Genomic DNA, 24,096 nt, shown 5'->3' on the forward strand with positions numbered 1-24,096 from the left:
TGTGTGTTTGGGGCACTTTAGAGGGGGTTTTGGGGCGGTATGCGTTGGTTTGGGGGGCTTTAGGGTTTTTTTGGGCACAGTATGTGTGGGTTCCGGGGGTTTTGGGGTGCTGTGTGTGGGTTTGGGGTTTTTAGAGTGGGTTTTGGGGTGGTATGTGTGAGTTAGGGAGGTTTTGGGGTGGTATGTGTGGGTTTGGGGGGCTTTAGAGGGGGTTTTGGAGCAGTATGTGTGGGTTCAGGGGGTTTTGGGGTGCTATGTGTGGATTTGGGGGGCTTTAGAGGGGGTTTTGGGCAGTATGTGTGGGTTCTGGGGGTTTTGGGGTGCTGTGTGTGGGTTTGGGGGTTTTAGAGTGGGTTTTGGGGTGGCATGTGTGAGTTAGGGAGGTTTTGGGGTGGTATGTGTGGATTTGGGGGGCTTGAGAGGGGGTTTTGGGGCAGTGTGTGTGGGTTTGGGGGGCTTTAGAGGGGGTTTTGGGGCAGTATTTGTGGGTTTGGGAGGTTTTGGGGTGCTGTGTGTGGGTTTGGGGGGCTTTAGAGGGGGTTTTGGGCACAGTATGTGTGGGTTCCGGGGGTTTTGGGGTGCTGTGTGTGGGTTTGGGGGTTTTGGGAAGGGATTTGGGGTGATATGTGTGAGTTTGGGAGGTTTTGGGGCTCTATTTGTGGATTTGGGGGTTTTAGAGTGGGTTTTGGCGTGGTATGTGTGGGTTCGGGAGGTTTTGGGGTGCTATGTGTGTGTTTGGGGCACTTTAGAGGGGGTTTTGGGCGGTATGCGTTGGTTTGGGGGCCTTTAGGGTTTTTTTTGGGCACAGTATGTGTGGGTTCTGGGGGTTTTGGGGTGCTGTGTGTGGGTTTGGGGGGCTTGAGAGGGAGTTTTGGGCAGTATGTGTGGGTTCAGGGTGTTTTGTGGTGCTATGTGTGGATTTGGGGGGCTTTAGAGGGGGTTTTGGGGCAGTATGTGTGGGTTCCGGGGGTTTTGGGGTGCTGTGTGTGGGTTTGGGGGTTTTGGGAACGGTTTTGGGGTGATATGTGTGGGTTCCGGGGGTTTTGGGGTGCTACGTATGAGTTTGGGGGGCTTTAGAAGGGGGTTTTGGGGCAGTATGTGTGGGTTCAGGGTGTTTTGGGGTGCTGTGTGTGGGTTTGGGGGGCTTGAGAGGTGGTTTGGGGGCAGTATATGTGGGTTTGGGTGGCTTTATAGTTTTTTGGGGGTGATATGTATGGGTTCGGGAGGTTTTGGGGCGCTACGTGTGGGTTTGGGGGGCTTTAGATGGGGGTTTTGGGGCAGTATGCGTTGGTTTGGGGGGCTTTAGGGGTTTTTTGGGCACAGTATGTATGAGTTTGGGAGGTTTTGGGGTGATACGTGTGCGTTTGGGGGTTTTAGAGTGGGTTTTGGGGTGGCATGTGTGAGTTAGGGAGGTTTTGGGGTGCTATGTGTGGACTTGGGGGGCTTGAGAGGGGGTTTTGGGGCAATATGTGTAGGTTTGGGAGGTTTTGGGGTGCTATGTGTGGGTTTTGGGGGCTTTAGAGTGCGTTTTGGGGTGGTATGTGTGGGTTCAGGGGGTTTTGGGGTGCTATGTCTGGGTGTGGGGGGTTTTGGGGTGATATGTATGGATTGGGGGGGCTTTAGAGGTTTTTTTGGGGGGTATGTGTGAGTTGGGGGGCTTTTGAGGTGATATGTGGGTTTGGGGGGGGTTTGTGTGGGGTTGGGGGGCTTTAGAGGGGGTTTGGGGGGAGTAGATGTGGATTTGGGGGGTACGTGTGGCTTCCAGGGGGCTTTAGGGAGGGTTTGGGGGGGGCTATGTGTGGGTTCAAGGTGGTTTTGGGGGGCTGCGTGTGGGTTTGGGGGGGGTAGGGGTGGGTTCAGGGTGGGTTTGGGGGGGCAGGGGTGGGTTCGGGGGGTTGTTTTGGGGTGAGGAGGGATTTAGGGGTGTCCCCTGCCAGGGTGGAGAGTCCTGAGGGTGCTCCCAGGGGCTGCTCCCCTTTTTTTGGGGGGGGGGGGAGACCCCAGACCCCCGGGAGGATTTGGTGGGGGGGGGGGGGAGGGAGGTCCTGACACCCCCCCACCCCATTCTCCAACCATGGGGGGACCCCCAAACCCCTGTGAGGATTTTTTGGGGGGGGTCTCCCCCATTCCCCTCCATGGAGGGAAAGCCTGGACCCCTGTGAGAATTTGGGGGGGGTCTCCCCCATTCCCCTCCATGGAGGGGTACCCCAGCCCCCCCCAAGGATTTGGGGAGGGGGTCTCCCCCATTCTGCTCTATGGAGGGAAAGCCTCGACCCCTGTGAGAATTTGGGGGGGGGGGTCTCCCCCATTCCCCTCCATGGAGGGAAAGCCTGGACCCCTGTGAGAATTTGGGGGGGGGGGGGGTCTCCCCCATTCCCCCCCACAGAGGGGTACCCCAGCCCCCCCCAAGGATTTGGGGAGGGGGTCTCCCCCATTCTGCTCTATGGAGGGAAAGCCTCGACCCCTGTGAGAATTTGGGGGGGGGGGTCTCCCCCATTCCCCTCCATGGAGGGAAAGCCTGGACCCCTGTGAGAATTTGGGGGGGGGGGGGTCTCCCCCATTCCCCCCCACAGAGGGGTACCCCAGCCCCCCCCCCCCCCAAGGATTTGGGGCAGGGAGGGCCTTCTCCATACCCTTCCCCCCATCCCGCAGCCGCGGGGGAGCCCCGTGAGCATTTCGGGGGGGGGGGGGGTCCCCCATTCCCTTCTCCACGGAGGTAGAACCTAGCCGCCCCGTAACGATTTGGGGGCCCCCCCCTGATACCCTCCCCCCCCCCCCCCTATTTTTTTAGGGCGCCGTGGAATCCATCGCCATGAAGAACCCCAAGGAGCGGACGGCGTTGTTCGAGGAGATCAGCCGGTCGGGAGAATTGGCTCAAGAATACGACAAGCGGAAAAAAGAGATGGTGAAAGCGGAGGAGGACACTCAATTTAACTACCACCGCAAGAAAAACATCGCCGCCGAACGCAAGGAAGCCAAACAGGAGAAAGAAGAGGTTCGGGGGGTGTCCCGGGGGTGTCCGTCCGTCCGTCCCCCTCCATCACCGTCGTATTTTGACGCTGTATCCCCCCCCCTTTTTATCGTCAGGCGGATCGTTACCAGCGCTTGAAAGACGAAGTGGTGCGTGCTCAAGTGCAGCTCCAGCTTTTCAAGCTGTATCATAACGAAGCGGAGATCGAGAAGCTCAATAAAGAATTGGGGTTAAAAAACCGGGAAATCGATAAAGATAAGAAAAGGATGGATCGGGTGGAGGACGAGCTGAAGGATCGCAAGAAGGAGCTGGGCAAGATGATGAGGGAACAACAGCAGATCGAGAAGGAGATCAAGTGAGGCACCCCAAAAATAGGGAAGGGGTTCGGTGAGGAGCTCCTACGCCCTCCCGCCTCGGTATTTTTTTTTTTTTTAATATTTTTATTTTTTATTTTTTTTTTTTGTAGGGAGAAAGATTCGGAGCTCAACCAGAAGCGTCCTCAGTACATCAAGGCGAAGGAGAACACCTCGCACAAAATCAAGAAGCTGGAAGCGGCCAAGAAATCGCTGCAGAACGCGCAGAAGCAGTACAAGAAGCGGAAAGGAGACATGGACGAGTTGGAGAAGGAGATGCTGTCGGTGGAAAAAGCCCGGCAAGAATTCGAGGAACGGATGGAAGAGGAAAGCCAGAGCCAAGGACGCGACCTGACGTTGGAGGAGAACCAGGTGGGGTTTGTCCCGGAGTCCCCGTGTAAATTTGGGGGGTTGGGGGTCTCCCTTCGCTCACCCCGTTGTCCCCCCCACTTCTTTAGGTGAAGAAATACCACCGGCTGAAGGAGGAGGCCAGCAAACGTGCCGCCACGCTGGCCCAAGAGCTGGAGAAGTTCAACCGCGACCAGAAAGCCGACCAGGATCGGTTGGATCTGGAGGAGAGGAAGAAGGTGGAGACGGAGGTGAGTCTGGGAGGGGGGGGGGGCTTCCCCAAACCCCCCCCCCAGGGCCGTCCCCTCAGCCCCCTCCTCGTGCCCCCAGGCCAAGATCAAGCAGAAGCTGCGGGAGATCGAGGAGAACCAGAAGCGCATCGAGAAGTTGGAGGAGTACATCGCCACCAGCAAGTGAGACCCTGTCCCCAAAGCGGCCCCGGTGTCCCCGAGGTGGCTCTTCTCCCGCTTGAGGCAGCCCCCAAGGTGTCCCCCAGCCCCACGTCCCCGTCCCCCTGCTCCTGGGGCAGCCCCCAAGGGGTCCCCCAGCCCCACGTCCCCGTCCCCGTGCTCCTGGGGCAGCCCCCAAGGGGTCCCCATGCCCCTGAGGTGTCCCCCATCCCTGTATCCGTGTCCCCATGCCCCTGGGCCAGTCCCCAAGGTGTCCCTTGTCCCCGAGCCCTTGTCCCCATGCCTTTGGGGCAGTCCCCAAGGTGTCCCCATGCCCCTGAGGTGTCCCCCATCCTTGTATCCTTGTCCCCACACTGCTGGGCCAGTCCCCAAGGTGTCCCTTGTCCCCAAGCCCTTGTCCCCATGCCTTTGGGGCAGTCCCCAAGGTGTCCCCATGCCCCTGAGGTGTCCCCCATCCCTATATCCATGTCCCCACACTGCTGGGGCAGTCCCCAAGGTGTCCCTTGTCCCCGAGCCCTTGTCCCCATGCCCCTGGGGCAGTCCCCAAGGTGTCCCCATGCCCCTGAGGTGTCCCCCATCCCTTTATCCATGTCCCCAAGGTGTCCCTTGTCCCCATGCCCTTGTCCCCATGCTTTTGGGGCAGTCCCCAAGGTGTCCCCCATCCCTGTATCCGTGTCCCCATGCCCCTGGGGCAGTCCCCAAGGTGTCCCCCTGCCCCTGAGGTGTCCCCCATCCCTTTATCTGTGTCCCCATGCCCCTGGGGCAGTCCCCAAGGTGTCCCCATGCCCCTGAGGTGTCCCCCATCCCTTTATCCATGTCCCCAAGGTGTCCCTTGTCCCCGAGCCCTTGTCCCCATGCTTTTGGGGCAGTCCCCAAGGTGTCCCCCATCCCTGTATCCGTGTCCCCATGCCCCTGGGGCAGTCCCCAAGGTGTTCCCTGTCCCCGTGACCCCATCTCTGTGTCCTCAAGGCCGTCCTTGAGGTGTCCCTTGTCCCTGTACCCACATCCCCGGGGCAACCCTTGAGGCGTTCGCCATCCCCGTGCCCCCGAGGCATCCCCCCGTCCCCCGCGACAGCCCCCGTCCCCTCGATCCTCCCCGCAGACAATCCCTGGAAGAGCAGAAACGCCTGGAAGGAGAATTAACGGAAGAAGTAGAACTGGCCAAACGTCGTATCGATGAGATCAACAAGGAGCTGAACCAGGTGATGGAACAACTCGGGGACGCCCGCATCGACCGACAAGAGAGCAGCCGTCAACAACGTAAAGCCGAAATCATGGACAGCATCAAACGGCTCTATCCCGGCTCCGTGGTGAGTCCGACACCCTCCGAACCCCGCTCTGCCCCTTCCCCAACGCCTCGGCTCGACGCTAACCCCTTTTTTTTTTTTGTTTTTTTTCTTTTCGGGGGGTTTGGGGGGGGGTTGTCTGTTTGCCCCCCGATAGTACGGTCGCCTCATCGACCTGTGCCAGCCTACGCAGAAGAAATATCAGATCGCCGTGACCAAGGTGCTGGGGAAGAACATGGACGCTATCATCGTGGATTCGGAAAAAACGGGGCGCGATTGTATCCAATACATCAAGGAGCAGCGGGGAGAGCCCGAAACCTTCCTGCCCCTCGATTATCTGGAGGTGGGGTTGCGGGGACACCCCCACTTTTGGGGTTGTGGGGTTCCCTGGGGACTCCGAGAGGTGCTGGAGGGTGGGGATGGGGCAAGGATCCTTCAGGGATGAGGGGTTTTTAGGGTTTGGGGGACCCCCGTGTAACTCCTCAGGGTGTTTTCTGGGGTTTGGGGGGGGGGGGGCCCCATTCAACCCCTCGGGATCCTCCCAGGGGTTTTGGGGTTTGGGGGGGACCCCATGTAACTCTGCGGGGCTCAGGGTCCCCTCCCTGGGGTTTTGGGGGGCACCAGTTTAACCCCTCAGGGTCCTCCGCAGGGTTTGGGGTGCCCGTTTAACCCCCCTGGGGTTCAGAGCCCTCCCTGGGGTTTTGGGGGTCCCCATTGAACCCCTTGGAGCTCAGAGCCCTCCCTGGGGTTTTGGGGGTACCCCAATTAACCCCTGGGGCTGGTGGCCATTCCTGGGGTTTGGGGGTACCCCATTGAACCCCTCAGGAATGAGGATCCTCCCCGGGGTTTTGGGGGGCCTCATTGAACCCCCTTGGGCTCAGAGCCCTCCCTGGGGTTTTGGGGATCCCCATTGAACCCCTTGGGGCTCAGAGCCCTCCCTGGGGTTTTGGGGATCCCCATTGAACCCCTTGAGGCTCAGAGCCCTCCCTGGGGTTTTGGGGATCCCCATTGAACCCCTTGGGGCTCAGAGCCCTCCCTGGGGTTTTGGGGGTCCCCATTGAACCCCTTGAGGCTCAGAGCCCTCCCTGGGGTTTTGGGGGTCCCCATTGAACCCCTTGGGGCTCAGAGCCCTCCCTGGGGTTTTGGGGGTCCCCATTGAACCCCTTGGGGCTCAGAGCCCTCCCTGGGCTTTTGGGGGTCCCCATTGAACCCCTTGAGGCTCAGAGCCCTCTCTGGGGTTTTGGGGGTCCCCATTGAACCCCTTGGGGCTCAGAGCTCTCCCTGGGGTTTTGGGGGTCCCCATTGAACCCCTTGAGGCTCAGAGCCCTCCCTGGGGTTTTGGGGGTCCCCATTGAACCCCTTGAGGCTCAGAGCCCTCCCTGGGGTTTTGGGGATCCCCATTGAACCCCTTTGGGCTCAGAGCCCTCCCTGGGGTTTTGGGGGTCCCCATTGAACCCCTTGTGGCTCAGAGCCCTCCCTGGGGTTTTGGGGGGCCTCATTGAACCCCCTTGAGGCTCAGAGCCCTCCCTGGGGTTTTGGGGGTCCCCATTGAACCCTTTGAGGCTCAGAGCCCTCCCTGGGGTTTTGGGGGTCCCCATTGAACCCCTTTGGGCTCAGAGCCCTCCCTAGAGTTTTGGGGGTCCCCATTGAACCCCTTGAGGCTCAGAGCCCTCCCTGGGGTTTTGGGGGTACCCCATTTAACCCCTGGGGCTGGTGGCCATCCCTCGGGTTTGGGGGTACCCCATTGAATCCCTTGAGGCTCAAAGCCCTCCCTGGGGTTTTGGGGGTCCCCATTGAACCCCTTGTGGCTCAGAGCCCTCCCTGGGGTTTTGGGGATCCCCATTGAACCCTTTGAGGCTCAGAGCCCTCCCTGGGGTTTTGGGGGTCCCCATTGAACCCTTTGAGGCTCAGAGCCCTCCCTGGGGTTTTGGGGGTCCCCATTGAACCCCTTGGGGCTCAGAGCCCTCCCTGGGGTTTTGGGGATCCCCATTGAACCCCCTGGGGCTCAGAGCCCTCCCTGGGGTTTTGGGGATCCCCATTGTATCCCTTGAGGCTCAGAGCCCTCCCTGGGGTTTTGGGGATCCCCATTGAACCCCTTTGGGCTCAGAGCCCTCCCTGGGGTTTTGGGGGTCCCCATTGAACCCCTTTGGGCTCAGAGCCCTCCCTGGGGTTTTGGGGATCCCCATTCAACCCCCTGGGGCTCAGAGCCCTCCCTGGGGTTTTGGGGATCCCCATTGAACCCCTTGGGGCTCAGAGCCCTCCCTGGGGTTTTGGGGATCCCCATTGAACCCTTTGAGGCTCAGAGCCCTCCCTGGGGTTTTGGGGGTCCCCATTGAACCCCTTGAGGCTCAGAGCCCTCCCTGGGGTTTTGGGGATCCCCATTGAACCCCTTGAGGCTCAGAGCCCTCCCTGGGGTTTTGGGGGTCCCCATTGAACCCCTTGAGGCTCAGAGCCCTCCCTGGGGTTTTGGGGGTCCCCATTGAACCCCTTGAGGCTCAGAGCCCTCCCTGGGGTTTTGGGGGTCCCCATTGAACCCCTTGAGGCTCAGAGCCCTCCCTGGGGTTTTGGGGGTCCCCATTGAACCCTTTGAGGCTCAGAGCCCTCCCTGGGGTTTTGGGGGTCCCCATTGAACCCCTTGGGGCTCAGAGCCCTCCCTGGGGTTTGGGGGTCCCCATTGAACCCCTTGAGGCTCAGAGCCCTCCCTGGGGTTTTGGGGGTCCCCATTGAACCCCTTGAGGCTCAGAGCCCTCCCTGGGGTTTTGGGGGTCCCCATTGAACCGTTTGAGACTCAGAGCCCTCCCTGGGGTTTTGGGGGTCCCCATTGAACCCCTTGGGGCTCAGAGCCCTCCCCGGGGTTTTGGGGGGCCTCATTGAACCCCCTTGAGGCTCAGAGCCCTCCCTGGGGTTTTCGGGGTCCCCATTGAACCCCTTGAGGCTCAGAGCCCTCCCTGGGGTTTTGGGGATCCCCATTGAACCCCTTTGGGCTCAGAGCCCTCCCTGGGGTTTTGGGGGTCCCCATTGAACCCCTTTGGGCTCAGAGCCCTCCCTGGGGTTTTGGGGGTCCCCATTGAACCCTTTGAGGCTCAGAGGCCTCCCTGGAGTTTTGGGGGTCCCCATTGAATCCCTTGAGGCTCAGAGCCCTCCCTGGGGTTTTGGGGATCCCCATTGAACCCCTTGGGGCTCAGAGCCCTCCCTGGGCTTTTGGGGGTCCCCATTGAACCCCTTTGGGCTCAGAGCCCTCCCTGGGGTTTTGGGGATCCCCATTGAACCCCTTGAGGCTCAGAGCCCTCCCTGGGGTTTTGGGGATCCCCATTGAACCCCTTGGGGCTCAGAGCCCTCCCTGGGGTTTTGGGGATCCCCATTGAACCCTTTGAGGCTCAGAGCCCTCCCTGGGGTTTTGGGGGTCCCCATTGAATCCCTTGGGGCTCAGAGCCCTCCCTGGGGTTTTGGGGGTCCCCATTTAACCGTTTGAGACTCAGAGCCCTCCCTGGGGTTTTGGGGATCCCCATTCAACCCCCTGGGGCTCAGAGCCCTCCCTGGGGTTTTGGGGGTCCCCATTGAACCCCTTGAGGCTCAGAGCCCTCCCTGGGGTTTTGGGGGTCCCCATTGAACCCCTTGAGGCTCAGAGCCCTCCCTGGGGTTTTGGGGATCCCCATTGAACCCCTTGAGGCTCAGAGCCTTCCCTGGGGTTTTGGGGGTCCCCATTTAACCCTTTGAGGCTCAGAGCCCTCCCTGGGGTTTTGGGGGTACCCCATTTAACCCCTGGGGCTGGTGGCCATCCCTCGGGTTTGGGGGTACCCCATTGAATCCCTTGAGGCTCAGAGCCCTCCCTGGGGTTTTGGGGGTCCCCATTGAACCCCTTGGGGCTCAGAGCCCTCCCTGGGGTTTTGGGGATCCCCATTGAACCCTTTGAGGCTCAGAGCCCTCCCTGGGGTTTTGGGGGTCCCCATTGAACCCCTTGAGGCTCAGAGCCCTCCCTGGGGTTTTGGGGATCCCCATTCAACCCCTTGAGGCTCAGAGCCCTCCCTAGGGTTTTGGGGATCCCCATTTAACCCTTTGAGGCTCAGAGCCCTCCCTGGGGTTTTGGGGATCCCCATTTAACCCCTTGAGGCTCAGAGCCCTCCCTAGGGTTTTGGGGGTCCCCATTGAACCCCTTGAGGCTCAGAGCCCTCCCTGGGGTTTTGGGGATCCCCATTGAACCCTTTGAGGCTCAGAGCCCTCCCTGGGGTTTTGGGGGTCCCCATTGAACCCCTTGGGGCTCAGAGCCCTCCCTGGGCTTTTGGGGGTCCCCATTTAACCCTTTGAGGCTCAGAGCCCTCCCTGGGGTTTTGGGGGTCCCCATTGAACCCCTTGAGGCTCAGAGCCCTCCCTGGGGTTTTGGGGATCCCCATTTAACCCTTTGAGGCTCAGAGCCCTCCCTGGGGTTTTGGGGGTCCCCATTGAACCCCTTGGGGCTCAGAGCCCTCCCTGGGGTTTTGGGGGTCCTCATTGAACCCCTTGAGGCTCAGAGCCCTCCCTGGGGTTTTGGGGGTCCCCATTGAACCCCTTGAGGCTCAGAGCCCTCCCTGGGGTTTTGGGGGTCCCCATTTAACCCTTTGAGGCTCAGAGCCCTCCCTGGGGTTTTGGGGGTCCCCTTTGAACCCCTTGAGGCTCAGAGCCCTCCCCGGGGTTTTGGGGGGCCTCATTGAACCCCTTGGGCTCAGAGCCCTCCCTGGGGTTTTGGGGATCCCCATTGAACCCCTTTGGGCTCAGAGCCCTCCCTGGGGTTTTGGGGGTCCCCATTGAATCCCTTGGGGCTCAGAGCCCTCCCTGGGGTTTTGGGGGTCCCCATTGAACCCCTTGAGGCTCAGAGCCCTCCCTGGGGTTTTGGGGATCCCCATTGAACCCCTTGAGGCTCAGAGCCCTCCCTGGGGTTTTGGGGGTCCCTATTGAATTCCCCGGGACTCAAGTGCATCCCTGGGGTTTTGGGGGGGTCCCTGTTGAACCTTGTGGGACTCCTGGCTCTCCCCAGAGTTTCGGGGGACCCCTGTTGAACCCCTTTGGGCCGCAGGTAAAGCCGACGGACGAGAAGCTGCGGGAATTGAAGGGGGCTAAGCTGGTGATCGACGTGATCCGGTACGAACCCCCCCACATCAAAAAAGCCCTTCAATACGCCTGCGGCAACGCCCTGGTCTGCGACAACGTGGAGGACGCCCGACGCATCGCTTTCGGGGGACACCAGCGGCACAAAGTGGGGGTTCCCTTCCTCCCCCCGACACCCCGACGAGGACCCAGGAGGCCGGGTGGCTTACCCAGCCCCCCTTCTTTTTCTTATATCCGCAGACGGTGGCGTTGGATGGGACCCTCTTCCAAAAATCGGGGGTGATTTCGGGGGGGGCCAGCGACCTGAAGGCCAAAGCCCGGCGCTGGGACGAGAAGGCGGTGGATAAGCTGAAGGAGAAGAAGGAACGGTTGACGGAGGAGCTCAAGGTAGGGGAGGGCATGCGGACCCCCGATTTTCTACCTCATCTGCCCCCCCCCCCGAACCCCCTTTTTGGGCTTTATCATTTCCCAGAGCCTCTGTGAACCCCCAGACTCCTTCCATCGGACCCCAAAGCTGCGTCCCTGCCTGCCGAGGCTCCTCTCGACCCTAAAAGCGGCTGCTTGCCCTTTTTCCATGCGCCGTGCAGACTCCAAAACTCCTCCTTTCCCCCCAAACTCCTTTCCCCCCCCAAAACTGCTTCTCCTTGTCTCCCCCCCCCCCCCCCAAACGTCGTCTTCTCCTTGTTTCCCCCTCCAAAACTTCGTCTTCGCCTTCTTTCCCCCAAAAAACTTCGCCTTCCTTTCCCCCCAAACTTCGTCTTTGCCTTCCTTCTCCCCCAAAAAACTTCGTCTTTGCCTTCTTTGCCCCCCAAAACTTCGTCTTTGCCTTCTTTGCCCCTCCCAAACTTCGTCTTTGCCTTCCTTCCCCCCCAAAATTCGTCTTCGTCGCCTTTCCCGCCCAAAACTTCGTCTTTTCCTTCTTTGCCCCCCAAAAAAACTTCGTCTTCGCCTTCTTTGCCCCTCCCAAACTTCGTCTTTGCCTTCCTTCCCCCCCAAACTTCGTCTTCGTCGCCTTTCCCGCCCAAAACTTCGTCTTTGCCGCCTTTGCCCCCCCAAAAAACTTCGTCTTCGCCTCCTTCCCCCCCCAAAACTTTGTCTTCGCCTTCTTTGCCCCCCAAAACTTCGTCTTCGCCTTCTTTGCCCCTCCCAAACTTCATCTTTGCCTTCCTTCCCCCCCAAAATTCATCTTCGCTGCCTTTCCCCCCCAAAACTTCGTCTTCGCCGTCTTTGCCCCCCCAAAAAACTTCGTCTTTTCCTTCTTTCCCCCCCAAACTTTGTCTTTTCCTTCTTTCCCCCCCAAAACTTCGTCTTCGCCTTCCTTCCCCCCCAAAACTTCGTCTTCGCCTTCCTTCCCCCCCAAAACTTCGTCTTCGCCTTCCTTCCCCCCCAAAACTTCGTCTTCGCCTTCTTTCCCCCCCAAAACTTCGTCTTCGCCTTCTTTCCCCCCCAAAACTTCGTCTTCGCCTTCTTTGCCCCACCCAAACTTCGTCTTTGCCTTCCTTCCCCCCCAAAATTCGTCTTTGCCTTCTTTGCCCCCCCAAAAAACTTTGTCTTCGCCTCCTTTCCCCCCCCAAAACTTCGTCTTCGCCTTCTTTGCCCCCCCCAAACTTTGTCTTCGCCTTCTTTGCCCCCCAAAAAACTTCGTCTTCACCTTCCTTCCCCCCCAAAAAAACCTTTGTCCCCAGCATTTTGGGGCTCCCTCTCCCAGCGACAAAACTGCACCCCAAAACAGGGTGTTACAGACCCCAAAGCGAAGCACAACCCCCCTCCCTGCCTCTTGCGGGTCGGGGGAATCCCCCGAGCGGGTGAATTTCCCCCCCTCACCCCCTTTTTTTTTTTTTTTTTTTTTTCTTTTCCCCCCGCTCCCCACCTCGTGCCCCCCAGGAGCAGATGAAGGCGAAGCGGAAGGAAGCCGAGCTGCGTCAAGTCCAGTCCCAAGCCCACGGGCTCCAGATGCGGCTCAAATATTCGCAGAGCGATCTGGAGCAGACGAAAACCCGTCACCTCGCCCTCAACCTCCAGGTACTGCCCCATGGCGGGGGGGGGGGAGGCATTTTGGGGGGGATTATGCCCTTTTTGGGGCGTTACAAGCGCTAACGTGGCTGTTTGTTTCCGAGGGATTCACGGAGACCCTGTGCCTTTCACATTGGGTCTGTACGGCCCCAGAGGTGGATTTTGGGGTGCCGGGGTGGGGGGGGTTGGCATCCTCTGACCCCCCGTTTCTGCCCCCCCCCCCCACTCTCCCCACGCAGGAGAAGTCGAAACTTGAGAGCGAATTGGCCAATTTTGGGCCTCGCATTAACGATATCAAGAGAATCATCCAGGGCCGGGAGCGGGAGATGAAGGACCTGAAGGAGAAGATGAACCAGGTGGGTGCTGGTGGGTTTTTTTTGGGGGGGGGGGGGCTGATGGGGGGGCTGGGGCTTTGGGGGATCCCCTGTGGGGCTAACGTTACCCCCCCCCAGGTAGAGGACGAGGTGTTTGAGGAGTTTTGCCGTGAAATTGGGGTCAGAAACATCCGGGAGTTCGAGGAGGAGAAAGTCAAGAGGCAGAACGAGATCGCCAAGAAGAGGTAAGGGGACCCCCAAACCCATGGCGGTGGGGGGGGGGGGGGCATGCCTGGACCCCCAGGAGACCCTATGGGGCAGAGCCTGGCCCCCTTGGCACCCCCCCCAACACCGTGGGGCAGCCCCTGAGGCTGTGGGGCAGAGCCTGGCCCCCCCTTCCACCCAGGGCAGCCCATGGGGTGGCTGCTGTGCTTCTGGGGTCGTCGTCGTCCCCCCCCCCCGATGCCATGGGGCACCCCTGGAGGCCATGGGGCAGGCCGTGGGGCAGCCGCTGTCCCCCTGGGGTCTCCCCTGATGCCATGGGGCAGGCCACTGTCCCCCTGGGGTCCCCCCCCCCCAATACCATGGGGCAGCCCATGGGGTGGCTGCTGTCCCCCTGGGGTCCCCCCCGATGCCATGGGGCACCCCTGGAGGCCATGGGGCAGGCCGTGGGGCAGCCGCTGTCCCCCTGGGGTCTCCCCTGATGCCATGGGGCAGGCCACTGTCCCCCTGGGGTCCCCCCCCCCCAATACCATGGGGCAGCCCATGGGGTGGCTGCTGTCCCCCTGGGGTCCCCCCCGATGCCATGGGGCACCCCTGAGACCATGGGGTGGCTTCTGCCCCCCTGGGGTCCCCCCCAATACCATGGGGCACCCCCTGAGACCATGGGGCACCCCCTGAGACCATGGGGCAGCCCATGGGGTGGTTTCTGTCCCCCTGGGGTCCCCCCCGATGCCATGGGGCACCCCCAAGACCATGGGGTGGCTTCTGCCCCCCTGGGGTCCCCCCCGATGCCATGGGGCACCCCCTGAGACCATGGGGCAGCCCATGGGGTGGCTGCTGTCCCCCTGGGGTCCCCCCCTTGATGCCATGGGGCACCCCTGAGACCATGGGGCAGCCCATGGGGTGGCTGCTGTCCCCCTGGGGTCCCCGCCCCGATGCCATGGGGCACCCCCTGAGGCTGCTGTCCCCCTGGGGTCCCCCCCCAATACCATGGGGCACCCCCTGAGACCATGGGGCAGCCCATGGGGTGGCTGCTGTCCCCCTGGGGTCCCCCCCGATGCCATGGGGCACCCCCGAGACCATGGGGTGGCTTCTGCCCCCCTGGGGTCCCCCCCAATACCATGGGGCACCCCCTGAGACCATGGGGCAGCCCATGGGGTGGTTTCTGTCCTCCTGGGGTCCCCCCCCAATACCATGGGGCACCCCCTGAGACCATGGGGTGGCTTCTGTCCCCCTGGGGTCCCCCCCCCCAATACCATGGGGCACCCCTTGAGACCATGGGGTGGCTTCTGCCCCCCTGGGGTCCCCCCCCCAATACCATGGGGCACCCCCTGAGACCATGGGGTGGCTTCTGTCCCCCTGGGGTCCCCCCCGATGCCATGGGGCACCCCCTGAGACCATGGGGCAGCCCATGGGGTGGCTGCTGTCCCCCTGGGGTCCCCCCTTGATGCCATGGGGCACCCCTGAGACCATGGGGCAGCCCATGGGGTGGCTTCTGTCCCCCTGGGGTCCCCCCCCCAATACCATGGGGCACCCCTTGAGACCATGGGGTGGCTTCTGTCCTGCTGGGGTCCCCCCCCCGATGCCATGGGGCACCCCCTGAGACCATGGGGTGGCTTCTGTCCCCCTGGACACCCCTCCAACTCCATGGGGCAGAGTCTATCCCCCTGGGCACCCCGTAGGGCCCCTTCCCCCTCCATGTTGGGGACACCCCCCATGTTGGGGACCCCCCCTCCCCCCCCTACATCTCAGGAACCCCCCCCCGCCCCCCATCTCCCCAGGCTGGAATTCGAGAACCAGAAGACGCGGCTGGGCATCCAGCTGGACTTCGAACGCAACCAGCTGCGGGAGGACCAGGAGAAGGTGCTGATGTGGGAGCAGGGCGTGCGCAAGGACGAGGCCGAGATCGAGAAGCTGAAGAAGGTCTGGGGGGGGGGGGGATTTTGGGAGGGGGGGGGTGTGGCTTGCCCGGGCGGGGCTGACGGGCGGGTTTCGGCAGGAGGAGCAGCGGCACATGAAGATCATCGACGAGACCATGGCCCAGCTGCAGGACCTGAAGAACCAGCACTTGGCCAAGAAGTCGGAGGTCAACGACAAGAACCACGAGATGGACGAGATCCGCAAGAAGCTGGGCGGGGCCAACAAGTGAGGGCGGGGCTAAGGGGGGGAGTGGGCGGGGCCTGGGGATACGGGCAGGGAGTAGGTGGGGGGGTGTGGTCTGCAGGGGTGGGGGGGCTAAGGAAGGGGTGGGGTCCTAGGGTGGGGCCAAGAAAGGAGGGTGGAGCTAGTGGTCTGGGGGTGGGGCCAAGATAATGGGGGTGGAGCTGTGGCATGGGGGTGGAGCCTCAAGCCAGGGAGGTGGAGCTAGTGGGCAGGGGTGGAGCCACGGCCCCTGGGGGTGGAGCTATGGCCCCTGGGGGTGATGCTAACAGGAAGGGGTGGAGCTAGCGGGCAGGGGTGGAGCCACGGCCCCTGGGGGCGGAGCTAGCAGGCAGGGGTGGAGCCACAGCCCCTGGGGGTGGAGCTAGTGGGCAGGGGTGGAGCCACGGCCCCTGGGGGTGATGCTAACAGGAAGGGGTGGAGCCACGGCCCCTGGGGGTGGAGCTAACAGGAAGGGGAGGAGCTAGCGGGCAGGGGTGGAGCCACAGCCCCTGGGGGTGGAGTCATGGCCCCTGGGGGTGGAGCTAGAAGGCAGGGGTGGAGTCATGGCCCCTGGGGGTGGAGCTAGCGGGCAGGGGTGGAGTCATGGCCCCTGGGGGCGGAGCTAGTGGGCAGGGGTGGAGCCACAGCCCCTGGGGGTGGAGCTAGTGGGCAGGGGTGGAGCCACAGCCCCTGGGGGTGATGCTAGCAGGAAGGGGTGGAGCTAGCAGGCAGGGGTGGAGCCACGGCCCCTGGGGGTGGAGCTAGCAGGCAGGGGCGGAGCCTCAATGCTGGGAGCAGGGCTGAGAGATGGGGTGGAGCCATGGCCTTGGGGGTGGAGCCAAGGTGTGGGCTGAGGCTAGAATGTGATTGGTGGGGCTGGCATGAGTGGCAGGTGGTAGGCAGGGCTCTAGGAGGTGGGTGGGGCTACTTGGTCTGTGGGCGGGGCTGGGGGAGGATGGGAGGGGCAAAGGGGCCTGTGGGTGGGGCTAAGCTAGTGGGCAGGGTTATGGGTGGATGGGTGGGGCTATGGGGCTTGTGGGTGGGGCTAATAATGCATAGGGTGCTAAGGGGGGCTTGTGGGTGGGGCTATGGGGATGTGGGGGGGGCTAATGAGCTTGTGGGTGGGGCTGGGGGATGTGGGAGGGGCTAATGAGCTTGTGGGTGGGGCTGGGGGATGTGGGAGGGGCTAATGAGCTTGTGGGTGGGGCTGAGGGATGTGGAAGAGTCTAAAGGTGCTGCGGGCATAGCTGGGGTGCATGGGCGGGGCCAGGGACCCTGTGGGCGGGGCCAGCCGGGCCTGACCCCTCCCCTTGTCACGCAGGGAGATGACCCACCTGCAGAAGGAGGTGACGGCCATCGAGACGAAGCTGGAGCAGAAGCGCAGCGACCGCCACAACCTGCTGCAGGCCTGCAAGATGCAGGACATCAAGCTGCCCCTCTCCAAGGGCACCATGGACGACATCAGCCAGGAGGAGGTGGGGCCGGGGCGGGGTTTGGGGGGGTTACGGGGGGGCTTGGGGACTGCCCTGACCCCCCCCCCCCCTTTGTCATCGTCCCCCCCAGGGTGGCCCGGCCGGGGAGGAGCCGGTGAGCAGCTCCCAGCGCACCTCCAGCCTCTACGCCCGGGAGGCCCTGATCGAGATCGACTACAGCGACCTGCCCGAGGAGCTCAAGGTACGCTGGCCCTTTAAGGCCGGCCCCTCCCACTTCCCCGGGGGCCCCTCCCACTTCCCCGGGGGCCCCTCCCACTTCCCCGGGGGCCCCTCCCACTTCCCCGGGGGCCCCTCCCACTTCCCCGGGGGCCCCTCCCACTTCCCCGGGGGCCCCTCCCTTTCTCTTTCTGCTCCCCTCCCCCTCTCTGGAGACCCCACCCCCTCCTTAAGGCTCCACCCCTTTCCCCACACCCCTCCCACTTATCCCAAGGCCCCTCCCACCACCATCCCCATAGGACTGGGTGGCCCCGCCCCCTGTACTAAAAGCACCTGCATTGAACCCTTCCCCCATGCTAAGCCCCACCCCTTCTCATTAACATATCAAGCCCCACCCCTTGTCATTAACATATCAAGCCCTGCCCCTTGTCATTAACATATCAAGCCCCACCCCTTGTCATTAACATATCAAGCCCCACCCCCTTCAGCCTTTCCCACATGACAAGCCTCACTGGGGGTGTGGCCTGTCGATAGCCCCACCCCCTACATGCTTCTGGCCACACCCCCTCTCCTAAGACCACACCCCCTTGACTGAGACCACACCTCCAAACAAGGCCACACCCCCTTTCCTGAGGCCACGCCCCCCAAGAGAGTCCCATAAGGGCTACCCAGCTAAGCCACCACCCTGGGGGTGCCCCGCCCTGCCCGAGGCCCCACCCACAAACGGCCCCGCCCCTCTAAGCCCCGCCCCCTCACGCGAGGCTCCGCCCCCAGGATGCCCAGGCGGAGGAGGAGATCCGGCAGGAGATGAACCAGCTGCAGCAGCGGCTGACGGAGCAGCAGAGCGTCCTGCAGCGCATCGCCGCCCCCAACATGAAGGCCATGGAGAAGCTGGAGAGCGTCCGGGACAAGTTCCAGGAGACCTCGGACGGTGGGGACAAGGAGGGACACGGTGGATGTGGGGACGCCAGAGAGACACGGGGACAGCGGGAGGACGTGGTAGATGCGGGCACCAGGAAGACATGGGGACACGGAGGGGACACGTGGGCACCAGGAAGACACAGGGGGACACCAGGAAGACACGGAGACATGGGGACACCAGAGATGTGGGGCTACTGGAGACATGGGGATGCCAGGAAGACACAGGGGGACACCAGGAAGACACGGGGACATGGGGACACCGGGAAGACGTGGTAGATGTGGGCACCAGGAAGACACGGGGACACGGAGGGGACACGTGGGCACCAGGAAGACATGGGGGACGTGGGGACAGCAGGAAGACACAGGGACACCAGAGAGATGTGGGGACACCAGGAAGACACAGGGGGGACACCAGGAAGACACAGGGACATAGGGACACCAGAGATGTGGGGCCACCAGAGACATGGGGACACCAGGAAGACACAGGGACATGGAGGGGACATGTAGGCACCAGGAAGACATGGGGGTCATGGGGACACCAGAGAGATGTGGGGACACCAGGAAGACACAGGGACATAGGGCCACCAGAGATATGGGGCCACCAGAGACATGGGGACACCAGGAAGATGTGGTAGATGTGGACACCGGAGACGTGGGGACACCGGGAAGACAGTAGAGCCATGGGAAGACCAGGAATACATGAGAACTTGGGGACACTAGGAAGACGGGGGGACATGGGGACACCAGGATGACACAGGGACACGGGAGACACGTGGACACCATGGAGACGTGGGGACACCAGGAAGACACGGGGACACTGGGGATAGGGGGACATCAGAGAGACATGGGGACAGCAGAGATGTGGGGACACCAGGGAGATAGGGGTGGCATGGGGACACCAGGAGGACATAAGGATGTAGGGGACGTGTGGACACCAGGAAGGCACGGGGACATGGGGACACGGGAAGACACGAGGACATGGGGAAACATGTGAACACCAGGGACGTGGGGACACCAGGAAGACACAGGGACATGGAGGGGACATGTGGACACCAGGAGGACATGGGGATGCCAGGAAGACACGGGGGATGTGGACACCAAGGACATGGGGACACCAGAGAGACATAGGAGGGACATGTGGACACCAGAGATGTGGGGACACCAGGAGGACATGGGGGACATGGACACCAGGGATGGGGGGACACGGGAAGACACAGGAGGGATGTGGGGACACCAGGAGGACACGGGGACATGGGGACACCAGGAGGACAGAGGGACAGGGGTGCCATGTGGATACCAGAGACATGGGGACACCAGGAAGACACAAGGGGACATGGGGACACCACAGAGATGTGGGGACACCAGGAGGACAGAGGGACATGGATGTGGGGACACCGGAGAGACACGGGGACACCAGGAAGATGTGGTAGATGTGGACACCAGGAAGTCATGGGGACACGGAGGGGACATATGGGCACCAGGAAGACGTGGGGGGACATGGGGACACCAGGATGACGGGGAGGATGTGGTGTCACCAGGAAGACTCAGGGACACCAGAGATGTGGGGACACCAGGAAAGGCACAGGGACATGGTGGATGTGGTGACACCAGGGTCATGGGGACACCAGGAAGACACAGGGACATGAGGGACATGGAGACACTAGAGATGTGGGGACACCAGGAAGACACGGGGCCACCAGGGAAGGCACAGGGGGACATGGGGCCACCAGGAAGACACGGGGCCACCAGGAAGACACAGGGGGACATGGGGCCACCAGGAAGACACGGGGCCACCAGGAAGGCACAAGGGGACATGGGGACACCAGGAAGACACAGGGACAGGGGGACACCAAGAAGACATGGGGACACAGGAAGACACAAGGGGACGTGGGGACACCAAGAAGACATGGGGACACCAGGAAGATACAGGGGGAGATGGGGACACCAGGAAGACATGGGGACACCAGGAAGACACAAGGGGACATGGGGACACCAAGAAGACATGGGGACACCAGGAAGACACAGGGGGAGATGGGGACACCAGGAAGACACAGGGACATGGGGACACCAAGAAGACAGGGGGAGATGGGGACACCAGGAAGACACAGGGGGACACGGGGACACCAGGAAGACATGGGGACACCAGGAAGATACAGGGGGAGATGGGGACACCAGGAAGACATGGGGATGTGGGGACACCAGGAAGACACAGGGACATGGGGACCACCAAGAAGACATGGGGACACCAGGAAGACACAAGGGGACATGGGGACACCAGGAAGACACAAGGGGACATGGGGACACCAAGAAGACATGGGGACACCAGGAAGACACAGGGGACGTGGGGACACCAGGAAGACACGGGGGGACATGGGGACACCAAGGAGACATGGGGACACCAAGAAGACATGGGGACACTGGGAAGACACAGGGGGAGATGGGGACACCAGGAAGACACAGGGACATGGGGACACCAGGGGGAGATGGGGACGCTAGGAAGACATGGGGATGTGGAGACACCAGGAAGACATGGGGACACCAGGAAGACGTGGGGACACCAAGAAGACATGGGGACATAGGGACCCCAGGAAGGCACAGGGGGACATGGGGACACCAGAAAGACGCGGGGTACCCGGACACCGTGGGGACACGGGGGCCACCGGGGACACACGGGGGGGGGGGGGGACGGACGACGATGACACGGTGACACCGTGACGCGGGGATGACACGCCCCCAACCCACCAAAGCCGTATTTTAAGAGCGGCGACACCCCCCGCCTATCCCAGGGACGCCGGGCAGGGGGATGTCCCCGACCTCCCGTGGGTGTCCCCGACCTCCCGTGGGTGTCCCCGAGGATGTCCCCGAGGATGTCCCCTGTCACGTGTCCCCCGTCCCCCCCCCCGTAGAGTTCGAGGCGGCGCGCAAGCGTGCGAAGAAGGCGAAGCAAGCCTTCGAGCAGATGAAGAAGGAACGCTTCGACCGCTTCAACGCCTGCTTCGAGTCCGTGGCCACCAACATCGACGAGATCTACAAGGCCCTCTCCCGCAACAGCAGCGCCCAGGTACCTCGCACGCTCGCGTGAGCCCTCGCACGCTCGCGTGAGCCCTCGTGCCGGCCCTCGCACGCTCGCGTGAGCCATCGCGCCCGCCCGCGCGCGGCGGTCCCGGCCTCCGCGCGGCCGTTCCTGGACTCGTGTTGGGTCCTCGTGCGATTGTCCCTGACCTCGCACGGGGCTTTGCACGCTCACGCTCAGGCTTGCACGCTCACCCCCAGCCTCGTACGGGGCCTCGCACGCTCACCCCCGCCCTTGCACGCTCACCCCCAGCCTCGTACGGGGCCTCGCACGCTCACCCCCGCCCTTGCACGCTCACCCCCAGCCTCGTACGGGGCCTCGCACGCTCATCCCATCCTTGCACGCTCACCCCCAGCCTCGCATGGGGCCTTGCACGCTCATCCCATCCTCGCACCATCACCCCCAGCCTCGTACAGGGCCTTGCACACTCACCCCCCGCCCTTGCACGCTTACCCCCAGCCTTGCACGGAGCCTTTCACATTCATATCATCCTCGCACGGCTCGCCCTCAGCTTGCATGGGGCCTTGCACGCTCATCCCATCCTCGCACCCGTCACCCCCAGCCTCACACGGGGCCTTGCACGCTCATCCCATCCTCGCACGCTCACCCCCAGCCTTGCACAGGGCCTCGCACGCTCACCCCCCAGCCTCGCATGGGGCCTTGCACGCTCATCCCATCCTCACATCATCACCCCCAGCCTCGCACAGGGCCTTGCACGCTCACCCCCGCCCTTGCACGCTTACCCCCAGCCTTGCACGGAGCCTTTCACATTCATCCCATCTTGCACCATCACCCCCAGCCTCGCACGGGGCCTCGCACGCTCACCCCCAGCCTCACAGGGGGCCTTGCACGCTCATCCCATCCTCGCACCATCACCCCAGCCTCGCACGGGGCCTCGCACGCTCACCCCCAGCCTCACAGGGGGCCTTGCACGCTCATCCTATCCTCGCACCATCACCCGCAGCCTCGCACGGGGCCTCGCACGCTCACCCCCGCCCTTGCACGCTCACCCCCAGCCTCGCACGGGGCCTTTCACATTCATCCCATCCTTGCACCATCACCCCCAGCCTCGCACGGGGCCCTCGCACGCTCACCCTCAGCCTCACAGGGGCCTTGCATGCTCATCCTGACCTTGCACGCCTCACCCCCAGCCTCGCACGGGGCCTCGCACGCTCACCCCCGCCCTTGCACGCTTACCCCCAGCCTTGCACGGAGCCTTCACATTCATCTCATCCTCGCACGCTCACCCCCAGCCTCGCACGGGGCCTTGCACGCTCACCCCCAGCCTCGCATGGGGCCTTGCACGCTCATCCCATCCTCGCACCATCACCCCCAGCCTCGCACGGGGCCTCGCACGCTCCCCCCCAGCCTCGCATGGGGCCTTGCACGCTCATCCCATCCTCACATCATCACCCCCAGCCTCGCACAGGGCCTTGCACGCTCACCCCCGCCCTTGCACGCTCACACCCCAGCCTCGCACGGGGCCTGTCACATTCATCCCATCCTCGCACCATCACCCCCAGCCTCGCACGGGGCCCTTGCACGCTCACACCCCAGCCTCACAGGGGGCCTTGCACGCTCATCCCATCCTCACACCATCACCCCAGCCTCGCACGGGGCCTCGCACGCTCACCCCCAGCCTCACAGGGGCCTTGCACGCTCATCCTATCCTCGCACCATCACCCGCAGCCTCGCACGGGGCCTCGCACGCTCACCCCCGCCCCTCCGCACGCTCGCCCACCCGCCCCTCCCCCCATCGCCTCTTCCCGCTCCCCCAGCCCCTCTCCTCGCACCCCTCTTTCACCACCCCCCCCGCCCCCCCCCCCCCCCTCCGCCGCCGCCGTGTCCCGTCCCCGCGGGACGGGGGGACCCCCTAGGACCGTCCCCGTGTCCCCAACGTCCCCCGTGTCCCCAACGTCCCCCCCCTCGCCCCCCTCCCCAGGCCTTCCTGGGGCCCCGAGAACCCCGAGGAGCCCTACCTGGACGGCATCAACTACAACTGCGTGGCCCCCGGCAAACGCTTCCGCCCCATGGACAACCTCTCGGGGGGCGAGAAGACGGTGGCCGCCCTCGCCCTCCTCTTCGCCATCCACAGGTGGGTCCCTTCCCCTCCCCGGCGGGGTCCCCCCTCTTCCCTGGGGTCCCCCCCACCCCTTTTTTTTGGGGGGGGGGGGGGATCTCACCCGATTTTTACCTCCAGCTACAAACCGGCCCCCGTTTTTCGTGCTGGACGAGATCGACGCGGCGCTGGACAACACCAACATCGGGAAGGTGGGATTTGGGGGGACCCCCCCCTCTCCCCCCTTAGGGATTTTGGGGGTCCCCTAAGGTTTTTGGGGGGTTCCTCTGAGACTTTAGGGGGTTCCCAAGGGGTTTTGGACACCCCCCCCCAAAGGGTTTTGGCACGGCCCCCAGGGATTTTGGGGGATCCCCCAGGGATTTTGGGGATCTCCTGCGATTTTGGGGGGCTGTCCTCAGAGATTTTGGGGGGGGGGGTCCTCAGGGATTTGCCCCCTCCCCCCCAGGATTTTGGGGACCCCCCCCAAGGGATTTGGGGGGGAGGGGGGGGGATGTCCAGCTCCCCCTCGGGTCGCTGAGAGGTCAGGGGGTTATTGGGGGGGGGGGGGGTCACAGGGTTTTGGGGGGCTGTTTTTGGTGTTCACAGAGGCACTCTTTGGGGTCCTTGGGTCCATTTTTGGGGGCTCTGGGGGTGTTTTGGGCACCCTGGCTCCATTTTTAGCGTCCATGGGTGCAATTTTAGGGTTCCTGTGTCCATTTTGGGGGTCTCTAGGGGGGCTTGGAGGTCTCTGAGTGCAGTTTTGGGGTCCCTGGGTCCATTTTGGGGTCACTGGGGGGGGCTTGGGTGTCCTTGAGTGGAGTTTTGGGGTCCCAGGGTCCATTTTGGGGGTCACCGGGGGGGCTTGGAGGTCCCTGGGTCCATTTTGGGGGTCACCGGGGGGGCTTGGAGGTCCCTGGGTGCAGTTTTGGGGTCCTGGGTCCACTTTGGGGGTCACCAGGGGGGCTTGGACATTCCTGGGTCCATTTTGGGGGTCCCTGGGTCCATTTTGGGGGTCACCGGGGGGGCTTGGGTGTCCTTGAGTGGAGTTTTGGGGTCCTGGGTCCATTTTGGGGGTCACCGGGGGGCTTGAACATCCCTGGGTGCAGTTTTGGGGTCCCTGGGTCCATTTTGGGGGGTCACCGGGGGGGCTTGGGCATCCCTGGATGCAGTTTTGGGGTCCCTGGGTCCATTTTGGGCGTCACCGAGGGGGCTTGGGTGTCCTTGAGTGCAGTTTTGGGGTCCCTGCGTCCATT

General features: G+C 62.9%; 1 protein-coding gene across 1 annotated transcript; it reads left to right on the plus strand.

Moving 5' to 3' along the window:
* Positions 1 to 2,784: 2,784 nt before the first annotated feature.
* On the plus strand, positions 2,785 to 23,055 carry SMC1A (structural maintenance of chromosomes 1A; the record flags this gene model as incomplete). Its single annotated transcript, XM_075489680.1, is given in 22 exon segments — positions 2,785 to 2,995; positions 3,088 to 3,326; positions 3,438 to 3,696; positions 3,783 to 3,923; positions 4,003 to 4,085; positions 5,185 to 5,392; positions 5,526 to 5,711; positions 10,419 to 10,598; positions 10,691 to 10,837; positions 12,335 to 12,472; positions 12,703 to 12,819; positions 12,916 to 13,022; positions 14,781 to 14,922; positions 14,999 to 15,144; positions 16,463 to 16,616; positions 16,705 to 16,815; positions 17,565 to 17,721; positions 20,618 to 20,772; positions 22,727 to 22,735; positions 22,737 to 22,879; positions 22,985 to 22,997; positions 22,999 to 23,055. Coding segments are annotated over 22 exon segments (3,075 nt in total), but the record flags the coding sequence as incomplete, so codon positions are not given.
* Between the last annotated feature and the right edge of the window lie 1,041 nt (positions 23,056 to 24,096).

Source organism: Mycteria americana, unplaced genomic scaffold (assembly GCF_035582795.1).
Source record: "Mycteria americana isolate JAX WOST 10 ecotype Jacksonville Zoo and Gardens unplaced genomic scaffold, USCA_MyAme_1.0 Scaffold_269, whole genome shotgun sequence".
Taxonomy (NCBI): domain Eukaryota; kingdom Metazoa; phylum Chordata; class Aves; order Ciconiiformes; family Ciconiidae; genus Mycteria; species Mycteria americana.